Source organism: Lepisosteus platostomus, chromosome 7 (genome assembly GCF_059453375.1).
Source record: "Lepisosteus platostomus isolate fLepPlt1 chromosome 7, fLepPlt1.hap1, whole genome shotgun sequence".
Taxonomy (NCBI): Eukaryota; Metazoa; Chordata; class Actinopteri; order Semionotiformes; family Lepisosteidae; genus Lepisosteus; species Lepisosteus platostomus.
The window spans coordinates 52,810,363-52,823,626 of NC_142617.1; the positions used below are offsets into that span (position 1 = coordinate 52,810,363).

Below are 13,264 nucleotides of genomic sequence, written 5' to 3' on the forward strand. Positions count from 1 at the left end.
TTGGGCTCGGCAGAGCGGGTGGCTGGCCTTACGTGTGCCTTCTCCCTGCGGGCCTCCAGCAGCTTGTCGTAGTAGTGTTGTGCCACTGGAGGGTCCACATCCGACAGCTTGGCAGCTGGGTGCTGCAGAGCCGCCAGCGTCTTCTGTACGTCGCCTTCCTCCAGCGCCTCATTGATCTGCCCGATTGCCATGATCCCTGGTGTTAAGAGGGGCAGAAGGGAGTCAGAGTCGCATTCAGTCGTATCTTGTTCGCGCCACCTTCTCTTCTGCTCAACCGCATCCCGTCTGCCCTTTGATCAATTCGCTGCTGCGAGGAACTGATCATTGAGCTGTTCACAACCATCATGCCAAACAGTCTTCTCAAAGGGAGTTTTCTGAACTATTCAATGCTTAGCTGAGAATACCTCCCACTAGTTTGGACAACTGATCCCAATCTTTCCTTCACATGTGAGCCCTCCTCCGATAATTTTGTACACTAGTTTCCTGTCTCACATCAGTGCGTATGAAACCCGCTCTCGGTCTTCCTGTTCAATGGGAGCCTTCTGCGCAGTCTCTCTGTCCAGTAGTCGACTTACTTTCATGTTCCTCCTGGACAGCGGTGTTGACTTGGTCTATGCAGGCTTGGATGTCGTTCCAAGAGAGAAACTCATTGGTCTCAGCCCGTACCGCCATCTTCATCCGCATCAACTCATCGATGTACCTGAAAGTAGCATGGGGTTTAAACTTCCTGTGACTTCCATGCATTAAATTAACATGTGGTTGCTGCACGCTCCTTACTCTTAGGTCCACAATGCAGCAATTCCCCTTTAATACATTGCTGTACTGTGGTTTTAAACCTTTAAGGTCACTAAGCCATTATTCCTGCACTGCACAGATTTGTCTTTCCATGGATCACTCAACTTATACTATGACAACACTTAAGTCAGTCTAAGTGACTTCAGTGAACTGACCCCAAACTATTCTGCTTCAGGTCCTTTTGTCCACATTTTCTCTGCACATGGCCCCTTTGTGTCCAGCTCCTCCACTCCAAAAGCACCTTCGCCCAACCTTGCCCGGCCTCTAAGCAGTGCTCCACTGCTCCTCACCTCTGGGCACACTCGTCTTCCACATTGCTGAGCCCAGTCACGGGGCTCTCTAGCTGCCTCCACACTGCCGCCCTGTCACCAGCGTCCAGACTGCGGTTAATCAGCACCACGGATGACAGCATCTCCACAGCCACCATCAGCTCCGGGTGTGTCAAGGAACCCTGCATGACCAATCACAGAGTCTCAGAACACTGGGCAGAATGCAGCATGCTAGCACCTGGTAAGGCTCATAGATCTCTGTATATATTACTTTCTGTCCAAAGATGTTCTATCTTCATCTGTGCTGTCTGAACCCTGTTTTAGTGAGTTCTCAGAGCGGCACTGCTTCCACTTTAAGGAAAACCCGGGTAATATATACTACCAAAATGGTACTTCATGTTTTATTTTAATATTTTATCAATGGAAATGAAGTGAAGAGAAAGAAAAAAAAATCAATAAAATAAGGTAGAGACCCCCCATGCTTTTTGGATCACTGTGATGAGGTGGGGTGTAACTGAATATGTGAACTGTTAAAGGTAATGGCCACATGTAGCTGGTAACGGCGAGTGCAGTGCCGACCCCCGACCTCTGAACTCTGCTGCTGCAGGGTGGCGAGCTCTCGCTGGTACAGGTCTGCAGCTGTGGGGTACACCTGGGGCAGCCGGGCATCAGGTTTCATCAGCTCTGAGACTGTGTCCTCCGCCACGCCGGCACGAATGGCAGCGTTGATCCGCTGTACAGCCACCAGCACTGGGGGAAGAAAAGGCAGAGGAGCCAATGCAGACACATAGACTCGCTCTACAGGATAGAGCATGCACTAGTGCCCTAACAATGCGCTTTATATCCAGTATCTTTCTTTGACTCCACTCTGCAACTCCAGGTAACAGGTTTCACAAAAGTTTTATGCAAATTTTAGATTTGTATAAACTGTTTAAATTAAAATGGGAAGAGATCCCACTTATAGGCCACAAAATATCAGCTTCTTCACTGGTAGACTGTTGGCCTTAGTTTGTAAAACCACATATTATAACACATTTAGCTACAACGTGTGTAGCATATCGCTCTGCAGCAAGCTGATCTTCAAAAATGAAGGACTGGACTTTGTCATATTAGTGTGAATTAAAAGGCTTCCACAGGGTGTTTGAGAATGGGCTTGTGTATGAGGGACGTCAAAGAAGGAAAGGGAATTACGCCTCTGGTAGCTGGCTGCATCCTCGTTTGCCAGGTCCACTCCGCTCTGCAACTCTTCCCTAGTAAGCAGCTCCCCCGGGTAGCTCTGGGAATGAGAGATTGATGTTATAAAATCACACGTGTGGGCCAAACCGGCCTACTTTCACATCCGCCACTGGCCGAGCTGCTAACTCATGACGAGGGAGAGAAAGCCCGCGGGAGGCAGGGGGCTGATACCTGCTTCTTGTTCTTGCGGTCGGAGTCGAGCTGCTTGAGGTACCACTCCTTGTTCTGGGGCTGCAGGCCGCGCAGGCCCAGGGCCTGGGAGCGGAGCGCGTCGTACAACCTGTCCTCGTCACCGCTGAGGATGGCCTGCTCCGTTGAGCTCAGGGCATTGCCCACTGAGAGGGAGAGAGAAGTAAGTGTGTGGGGAGGAGACAGAGAACAGGGAAATAATAGAGGGAGAAGAATAAAGACAGCCAAGGACTCAAAATAGACAATAGCAGACCAGAAAAAGAAGTGGAGAGTGAAAACCGACTTTCAGAGTCAGTGAAAGTGAAAGCTATAGGTTGAGAGATTCACTGAGTCAAGGCCTTGTCCATAACATGCATTTATAGTATAGTTGCCTAAGTTGCCAATTTAAAAATGTAAAATATATTTCCTTTCACTGTGCAGAGCACTTAAGAATTAACAATTGCTGTTTACAGATATTGTCAATGCAGTGTTTGTCTAGAAACTACACTGTGGTCTACAGTGTGATATAATTAGGTTATGTTGTAGGTTATGATATAAGTAGTACAGTTTTTCAAAACCCCTGATGATTGAACTACATTTTATACGGTATACTAAGAATTAGTACTACAGTGCAGAAGTGATGCAATAAGATGTTTTCAAATACTTCTTTGTGGGGAAAACATGTATGGTGTCATGTAAATAAAGGGATTTCTGTATGTGAATGCGAGAGTCTTGTAGGGGGCTGGCATGCCAGGCTGGCAGGATTACTCACGGTTGACTTTTTTGATGTTGCCCTGTATCTCGGCCTGGGTGAGCAACTCCTCATACACATCTCGCTCCTCCTCTGAGTTCTCCCCTGCCATCTAGAACACAACAACAGTCAGGGCCGGAACTGGACAGATAATCCCACTAACTCATATCGAGACTACCAATCACTTTATATCCGATGTCATGTATTGTGAGATTAATAAAATATGCAGATCACCGAAACAAGAAAATGACATCAACATAATCAAAACGTAACAATAAGAAAAACCTTATCCTTTAAAGCTGCTTTTTTATAGCATGTGTACTGATATCCTGTTGCAGAGACATGAGGAAGGTCAAGTCATTAGACTGATTAAAATTTGTCATTAACAGGATTGATCAACAAGGTGTCTACCATGAAAGTCACAGGTTAGTAGCATGTGACCACCTACGGAAGCAATGCAAGCTGTGCATCTGCAACAGGTGCTTTGTAACAGATTACAAGTGTCTTACATAGCCTGGAGAAGCATGAGACTGTTCACTGATCTCTGAGCCCTAAATGCCACATATCATCCCAGTTCATCCCACAAATGCTCAACGGAGTTTGTATCTGGTGCATTTGGCATCCATAGCATAAGTGTCACATTCTCATCTTGCAAGAAAGCTGTTGCTACATGAGCAGCATGAGGATGTGTTGTCCTGCAGGATGAGCCTGCAGGAAGAGCAGAGGGTGAGGTCCCAGGACTTGATCACTGTAGTGCTGTGCAGTCAGGCTGCCATTCATCATTATAAGTGGAGTTCTACAGCAACTACACACCCCAGCCCAGACCTGATCTGTGCCACATGCGCTCAATGACAACCCTCAGGATGGTCTAGACAAAACCTTAATTCATCACCAAATAGGACTTGTTCCACTGCTAGAGAATTTACTTGAAGTGACTTAGTGCAGCCTCCAACATACACAACCAATAGCACTGTTCTCTTGAAAGCGGGTGGAATGGATACTTTTGTTTTTTCTTTCATGATTTCTAATAGCCTAAACGTTCAACAGGTTAAATGACCTTATCATCCATGCTTAACCAACACGCTCACTAACAAGGCAATGAAGTACTTACGCAGAAGTCAAAATTTACTTGAGTGCATCATGTTCAGTCATAAATGATCAAGTAACAAAAATGACACAAACTATGCCATTTGTTTTTGATCGAAACTTGTATTCTTCAGCCATGTGAAATGTATTAACTTCATAACATGGAATTTCTTTTGATTCTCAAATGTATTTAATACTTACAATAGCTGTTTTTCTTTTGCACGGCACTAATGGCTGTTTATGTAACATTTGCAAGGGCACTTTTTTGCAATAAGGACTTTTGTGAAGTGCTTGCAAACTAGAATTCACTCATGTTTTTGAACGGAGATACCGTTTTCCCTAATTCATTCTCAGTATGCACTTCCAGGAATTCAGCTATAACTCAGTACAGTCCTGTAGTTGTACAGATGTATCTTATAATTTCAAAAGATAAAAAAAAAACATTTACAAAAAGTAGAAGAATCTAAAAATAATCCTATTTTATTACACAGAGATGTGATAGAATGCTCGAAGATGAAGAAAAAAGTCAACACGTGCTTCTTTCATCTATAGTTCTCTTACGATCTAGCTAGTCTACCGATGTAATAACGCCAACTAGGCAGCACTAGAATACAAAGCACAGAGTCAAGTGAGCAAAATGGTACCCGTTTTCTGGCACTGGCCACTTTCTCCTGCTTGGCCAGGTAGAGCCTGTCTTGGTAGTCCTGGGCAGAGCCCTCGTCTATGTTGACCAGCATGGCGTTGGGGTTGCGCATTGCTGCCATAGTGCCCTCTGGTACGCCGTGGTCAATGGCATCATTGATGGCAATCACTGCAGCATGCACTAGAGGGTGAAAGATGGAGGCCACACGTGAATGTGAAATCTTCACTCAGAAAAGCGCTGCTATATAATGCTCGGGCTACAGATGTCTCCACTGTGATCATCACGGGCTGATAGATAGAAAGCCCATAAGAAATTAAATACTGTAAACATTCCATATACATTGCAGTGAAATCATTACGGCTCTAACTTGATTTTTGCACTTTTATCTCTTTCAGGTCAGGTCTTTGTGCCTTATGTGGACAGCTGTTTTAAACGTAACAAATTTTAAAATTTTGTGCCTTTGTTTTTTTTTGCTGTTGTTGTAGATAGGTATATGGAAAGCATCTACTGTTTTTAAAGCATATTTGATAAGGAGGTACCTCTTCAGGCATAAAATGAACCATCTTCGTAATAGGTATTTAGGAACTGAAATTCCTCCCACCCAGACTGGAGGAAACCACCAAATCTCTGACCAGACCACCTCCCCTTTGCCCCATTCTCAGGAAATTGAACTCACAGGCAGCTTCATCCACTGACAGCTCATTGGCCAAGATCCCACCAATCTTACTGAAAGCAGGCATCTGAATCCCGTACTTCTCCAGCTCACTTTTCATATTGTTGATTTCCTCCTCTGCATGTTGGAGAGGGAACAGAGGAACATCAGACAGTAGACGAGATGTGTCTATCTGGCCCATCTAACCTGTTTGATTTTTAGTAGCTACATAAGTGATCTCACGACACTGTACAGCTATTTCTTGAAAGAAACAAAATGACTGGCTTAAACATCATGGAGGATGAGTAGCTTATTCCCATCTCCCACAATCCAAGAGAGACGGAGAGTTTGAAACTGAGTTTGGTACAAACCGCACAGATACTACACTGTGTAAGCAGGTCTGTTGGACAAGCAGGCTGGCTCTTCAGGAATTAGTAGGACGTGTATTTGAACACACTGGAGCCAGGTTTGCATCCGCTGCCCTGGGCTGATGTGCTAAATCCCAACAAATTCACCAGCATTTACTGCCAACCCCCTTCTAGACCTGCCCGACACAATCTCTACATTAGGAGGCTCTGTGAGAAACGGGCCATGGTCCCTGTGCAGCACATGCTCTTCCCTTTGGAACAGCATCATTTTAACAGCAGAAGCCATAAGGGAAGCACGCTGCTCTTGGTTGTGTTGACCCTCACCGTGGGGAGGATTCAGAAGTGGAAAATGCTTGTTTTCTGTACAGCTATGATAAACAACTCCCCAGCCCTGAGCTTGGCAGGCAGAGAGAGATGGAAGCACAAATAACAGGAAACACAAGCACAATCGCTAATGTGTTTCACATCATCGGCAGTGAGTCACCTCATCTCCTGCCTACCGTTGCCTTAACCCCTCTGGTGCTTAACGTTGGGCATTGAGTCTCAGGACTATACCTCCCACTGCAAGCCAAGCTTCCCACAGGATGCTTCAATGTCACTTACCTGTGAAATCCACCTTGCCATAGAGATCTTGGATTTGAGGGGCCAAGCCCAGCTTGAACAGGTACAAACTGGAGGAACAGGAAGAGAGAGACAGGGTTTCCATTCAGTCCTGCAGTGAAATCTGCCTAAATGTTATTTAAAGTGGTAACACGATCAGGACACGGCAGAAATTTTCCACAGGAGGCCCTACCCATCTAACAGGTGTAGGTTTATGATAGAGGTCACAACGGGCTATACAAGAATAATATGCACATACAGTACTGGCATGCACATGGATAAAGGAGTTCTGATTCCTTTAATTATGTTTTTAATGACATTTCCCCCCCCAATGTATTTGCTGTAGGTGTTATTTTCCTATATAGTCTCTCTGCACTATTTAACATTTCGAGAACATACAGACACTCCCCTACCAGCTTTCCTGATCTCCCTTGCCTGGGCCTCCCCTTTTCCCTGCTCTGAAATGAGCTGCACTGTGGCCTCTCAGCTCTAAAGCCAGTTTGCCTCCTTTATTAATTTTCATTCAATACTGTAGTGATACCTACCTAAATGTTATTTAAGAGAATTTAATAAGTTCTAAATATATTAAGCAATATGCAATGGAATTTCCCTAGGAATACACCCAGGAGTCAAGAAAAGACTATCAAATATGACAGTTCAGTACAGAACTTGTGAGTGTGGTTTAAATTTTTAATCCAAGTAAATTTTAATACTCTCCCCACTTCTTGAATCCTCTGAACCAAGGAGTCTGCTAGGAGATATCTCTAAAGAGATATCTCTGAGATGCCCCAACACTCAGTAAATACAGATGAACTGAAGACCACGCTGAAGATACTAAATGTGGACGTTCACATAAATGAGCTGACAATGCCAAATCTTATTTTAAAGAATAACTGGTGAAATTTAACTTAGTGACCAGCGATTTACATACTGGAAGGTAATGCAGATGCAGATAAAAAACACAATAAGTTTATTGTTTTAGGATTTAGATAACTTTCACTTAAGGAATCATGCCCTGATATTTGATCATGACTGCACCAAAGTAAATCTGATTCAGCAAAATCAGAAATTAAAAAGATATTAATGTCACTTTATAATGTAGTAATGTGGCGTGCTCAACTAATACCCCTGGCAGTGTGTGAGAGATACGTCTTAATTAAACAAGGCTATCCATCAAGTGCCAATAGCAGAAAATAATAATACAAACTGAACAAAACGATGACACAAAAAGCCCTTGGCTATGGTGTTTGACTAGAACAAAGCTCAGTTGACTACGACAGCTACAAGATGAATGGAAGATGACATCCACTTCTTTCACTAGTTACCCAAGCGTAACATCAGGGCTTTCCAATACTGCATTTTCTGTGTGACTCATGAATACTTCAAACACATCATCTGTGCTTGTCCCTGTGATCAGGTTTAGATAACAAGATGGCTGGAGCTGAGGTCAAAAAAGTGCCAAAGTTCCTATGTAATCTACCACAGGAAGTGACTGGCAGATTAGTGGCACCGACTGTTTGGAATGGCTGATGTAGATTCTGCTTGCAGCTCTCTTCAATACCACAAGCTTCTGCCAGTCGGACACACATGTGGGTTTAACTTGTTTTCTCAACCTGGCTGGTAAGACTGCAAAACCCCTCGGGGAGAAGAAGAGGAATTTGCTCAGGGTGATGGGGGTTATCTGATAACACATGTTGATTTGGAAACACCAGAGGCTGTCCGCTTAGGACAGGAACCCACAACCTCCAATGCCACTGGCTGATGGAAGCAAGTGGCAGCTGCCTTGTCCAACGAGTAAGCAGGAGCTGGAAGGTACCTGAGCGCGTGGATGCAGTAGATACAGCGAGGCATGTTCTTCCTGTCGTAGATGTCTGTTGTTTCTGGGTAGAAAATCTGAAAAGAAGCAGATAACCCACCCTCAGGTTCAGTGCTTTGGTGGTATTGTTAAAGAGACTCGTGTTTTTATAAACACGTCCCAGCACGTCAAAGACTAAGCACTCGGCTCTGCTGCAATCATAACATGCTAACCTGGTGCACAGAGGAAATTGCCTAATCTCTACAAGGGTAGGCGGTCTCTTACTACACACACTGGAGCACATTCACAGCTGCTCAAATCGAAAACACTGTTAAACAGCCTTTTGGAAACCATGATTAAAGTGGTATGAGGCCCTGTCCTCTCCGTGTCCCTGAGCTCTGTATGCACGCCTCCAACCCCAGAGTCCACTCACCTTAGGCAGCCCAATCTCTGTCATAGCATTCAGCCACTGGATCACATTGTCTGTATGTCTGAAATGAAGCCCTGTGGCCTGCAAGAGAGATATAGTGATCAAAATATTTCCCTAGAACTTTCAAGGAGCTCTAGCAGTACAAAGCTTTTGCTGAGACCAGTAGTAGGGCCGTGTGGTCCAGACTTCACCACAATGTGTGCGCTAGTTGAGTGTCTACAGATCATCACTCACGTCATGAGGTACAGGAGCTGTATGGCCAGTCTTAGAAGTGGCATTTATTAATTCAGCAGGAAGTTAATAAAACTAAAAAACCTGGTCAGGACAAGAGATCTAAGCACCCTTGTCCAATCACCCTTCCTTGTAAAAAGATGCAGAAAGACAAGTCGGCATTCTGCTGCACACCCCCAACCGTCACGCCCATCCTCTCACCCTGTAGCGCGTCTGCTCTCGGTCGTAGATCTTCTTGACGGAGACAACTCGGGGTGCAAAGAAGTTGCCCAGCTTGGCCAGGTACACCCCATTTCGCAGGCCCTCCTCTAGCTCGGTGGTGGGTGGCAGCTCCTCATCCAGGCAGGCCTCCATCCATCTGAAACGGAGAAAAGGAGAAATAAACCACAGGAACACAAGACAAAGGAGAGACCATTTGGAAATAGGAGGAAAAATGCGAGGAAGCAGTGTGGAAAAGGTGAGGGAAGGTGCTTCCAGAATACCTGGGGGCATGTTGGCCAGTGCTGCATCAGAGAGCACAACAGTGTAAAATGCTTCTCTGAAGGAAACAAGAGCCCCTACCCCTGACCTGGGGTTTTTAAATATCATCTCCACATGTCCTTTTCACACACCATGCAGTTGTATGGAGTGGAGATACTTCTGCAAGATTCCACAGTACTGATTTGAACACACTTCAACTGTCTGATGAATCACCCCCAATTTCAAAATCTGAAACAAATGCAAAAACCTCAAAGTGACAGAATAGAATACCACTATCTGCACCATCACATATCAAGCACATGGGTGCACTTTCAACACGAGTGTGCAGAGCATTCCAAGAGCAAGTACTGTTCACTGCCACGCAGTTCCTTGCATTCCTGACATACCATCTAGGCATTGCTTTCTGACCAATCCATCACATTCCATCTGTATCTCTGTTCGTACCATTGCACATGAGGTATACTGTGTGGTCTTATGACATTCGCAAACAGCAGTCTGAGACAGAGCCATCTTGGAATTTTTCATTTTCGAAAGCATACACAGTTACTACAATTTTCCTACCCTTTTTTTTTTCCTTTACCCAATTGGCCGGGAATGAACAGATACGATGCCTATAATTACAATTATGCATCTGTAGACGTCGTCTCCAATCCAAAGCAGAAAGCTTTTTGACCGAACTGCAGCATTATCTGTCCAAATTGTTTCAGTTTTGTCTTGGGTTTCCTCTGCGTTATCTGAAAGGTAAAAAACTTCATCTATAAAGGCTGGGCTTCATTCCATACGAGGTCAAGCATCTGGTAACACCTTGATGCACTCAGGGTCTGTGGCTGCAGGGCACATTCTTCAGTCTCCCTCCTTACAATGCGTGTTGTATTAGGCCTCTGAGTTTGAACCGTATCCTCTTCCCTGGCTACTGTACAGCATTGCCACTTTAAAAAAAAACACAGCTGGGGTGAAGGGATCATTCACAGAAAACCAGGGACAAAAGAGCACATGCAGACACATCTGGGTGTGGCAGCTTGACATTGTGCATCGGCATAGAAAAACAGATCTCAGGCACCCACGTTCTGTGCAAATAGTGGATTGTTCCACTGGTTTCGAGAGCAATTCAACATCACTGCTGAAGATCTCTACCACATTGACACAGTTCTATTCTCAGTAACGTTCTGACAGAAAGGCTATAGGAAGGGACTTTAACACTACCGAGCAAAAGCAGAGGAACAAAAAAGATTTTAATAAGCAACTTTCCTTAATTTCCTTCACATTGGAAGCAGTTTTGAGGAATGATTTGCATGCCTTTGCTCGCTCTCTTGCTAGGAAAAGCTCCAGTTTTCCTCTACAGGAAATGGAGAGTCCTGGAAAAGCCGGTTTGGGAGGGACCTGTCACAGAGCCATGGATGAGCACAGCCATTCCCACGCTGGCTGTCCGAGCTCTCAGCCTACACTGCACACTGATTGGGCCCTCTCCACCTCACTGCATAGACAGAAGCTGTTTTCCCAGCCAGAGTTATCCACCCACCTATATTTAAATTCTCAAAATAAAGACACCTTGCTCCCCCAACCATGAAGCAAACCATAGTACAATAAGCTAATTGGCTTCCTTATATGGGACACTCCCCTAGTGTGAAATACAGCTCTGTAGGAGCCTGCTGAGAAACGTACCTGTCTAACTGCCTGTGTGCTGATCATAACATGCTTGACTTAGCTCAGGGTAGCTAGGGATTTACCAGCAGCACTGACACACCTGTTTTCTCACACCCAAAACAACCTTCTGCACAATCACAACGATCTCAGAGGGATCTGAGAAAGCTGCCAGCCAAATACCACAGGTTCAATAAAATCACTGAAAGGATACTGGACAAAATGTCATCAATGGGCAACATTCATTTCTATACTGCAAGTAATAAGCAGCATCTCGTCTACGGCACCCTGCAGCTCCATAAGCAGCCCCGTGTCAGAGGGAGTGGGCAGACTTGACATTCCTCAAACTTCCTGCCATGGGAAGCTGGGTTTGCAGACGGCTCAGGGGTCCTCCAATAGGAAGACAGTGTTGATAGAGAACTGTCTCTCCAGGAAGAAATAAAGAGGCCTCTCTCCTCCTCGCAGACTTGAGGGCTTTCCTGAGTTCACACCAGCCCTGTGCACAGCCTTCTGTTCTCTGCGCACATGGCAGGAATCCCAGCATTCTCCTCTAGGAAGAACAGATGGTGACCTCTCTAGAGCCCCGGCTCCCGTTCACACTTCCGGCAAAATCCATCTTCAGCAATCCTCTGGGGTCCACAGACAGCAAGACCTGGTCTCCTCCTGTGCTCATCCAGGGGAAAGCATCAATTTCTCCTTGTGAAAAGAATGAACTGCTCACATCACGAAGAACAAAAAAAAAATACAGATTTCCTTTATGATGTTACTTGTTCCTTTGACGCAGAATATTAGATCTTGAACCCAAAGAGATCTACTACTAGTTTGCACTGTGTGCATGGCTTCAAAATACTTTACATCAGGCTCATACGAAGTCACACCCATTGGGATGAATGGAAAATGAATGTCCAGAAAGGTATAAAGGAGAATTTATGAAGTATTAAGTAGTACTCTTTAGTCCACAGATAAATGGTTTGCACAATAGATTAGGGTAAAGGATCTGCCAGTTATTTCAAAACTGGATGTTTGCAGAGTCCTGATTGAAGCCTTGTAAAGAGCCCAGGTATTCAATTAGATGCAGAGTCTGTTTTTAGGTCTAGAAGCACACCAACACAAAATCTTCCATTTTCCTTTAATAGAACAAAATGTAGTACAACAAAAAAATATATATACACTTCCTTGAATGAACAGACAAAAATTAAACTGTCCGGGGTCAGGGATTTTCAGGAATGTGCAACAGAATCCCTAGATGTCGCCACATTTGTAGAGCCTGGAAAGTAACAACTTCTCTCTGGTAGCATCTGTCCTCCAGTCACTTCCTCTCTGGGGGAGACGGCTTCTTGCACAGCACTCTTTCATTCCGCGCAGTCTGTGTCAAGAGTGAGTCCACTACAGCAGGCACCCAGACAAATACAGAGTGTACATTACTCACTCTTACATAGCTGGTGCTTGTCCATAAAAGCTGGGAATAGCCGGACCATTTGAGATGGGAGTCCCGACCTACAACGAGTTTCCCCATTCACTAGAGCTTCCCAAGGCCGACAGGCAAAGCCTGAGGTCAGCAGATTTGGTTACTGTGCTACCTGGAGGTAAATCACAGCATCACAGCATATACATCCTCTCTACTTTGCACACAGGAAATAATTGAGTGCTAAGCTAGAGCCTCATTACAAGTCCACTGGGTGGAAGGATCCTGTTCTCAGAAGGCATTCAGGCAGAAATGACTGAAAAAGACTATTGTGCAGTAGTCTCTGCGCAAATTAAACATCTGTTTCTATATTTTGTGTGCCAAGACGGAGTGTTTCCACTAATCCAATTACTGTGTTATGTCATGGTAGATGCTCAACTCATCCCCAGGTGTTCTATTGTTAAGTTTCCAAATATATATTTATTGGTTATATGATTTTCTACTAGAGCATTCATTTGAAATTAACAAATTAAATAATGCATAGAAGAGGTAGAAATGTGGCAGGTACTAGAAGCAATTAAATCTCCAGTACCTGATGGAATTCTACCAACTGTATTTAAGAAAAATGTGGCATGTTATTCATAGACTGTTAAAAAAAAACTCAAGACAAAGACAAACCAGCTGAAAGGAAAATTGCTAACATAACACCCGCAG

The 13,264-nt window shown here is 44.6% G+C and overlaps 1 protein-coding gene across 1 annotated transcript in view; it reads right to left on the bottom strand.

Moving 5' to 3' along the window:
• The window catches only part of iqgap1 (IQ motif containing GTPase activating protein 1), a 46,057-nt gene that overhangs the window by 19,684 nt on the left and 13,109 nt on the right, over positions 1 to 13,264 (bottom strand). The window contains exons 3-15 of the mRNA XM_088641211.1: positions 9,226 to 9,382; positions 8,797 to 8,874; positions 8,385 to 8,461; positions 6,572 to 6,639; positions 5,625 to 5,738; positions 4,950 to 5,128; positions 3,241 to 3,331; positions 2,472 to 2,635; positions 2,256 to 2,340; positions 1,651 to 1,814; positions 1,086 to 1,246; positions 576 to 700; positions 33 to 196 (exon numbers count right to left, since the gene is read on the bottom strand). Coding sequence (XP_088497337.1) covers positions 33 to 196; positions 576 to 700; positions 1,086 to 1,246; positions 1,651 to 1,814; positions 2,256 to 2,340; positions 2,472 to 2,635; positions 3,241 to 3,331; positions 4,950 to 5,128; positions 5,625 to 5,738; positions 6,572 to 6,639; positions 8,385 to 8,461; positions 8,797 to 8,874; positions 9,226 to 9,382 — 1,627 coding nt within the window. The remainder of the gene's footprint in view (positions 1 to 32; positions 197 to 575; positions 701 to 1,085; positions 1,247 to 1,650; positions 1,815 to 2,255; positions 2,341 to 2,471; positions 2,636 to 3,240; positions 3,332 to 4,949; positions 5,129 to 5,624; positions 5,739 to 6,571; positions 6,640 to 8,384; positions 8,462 to 8,796; positions 8,875 to 9,225; positions 9,383 to 13,264) is intronic.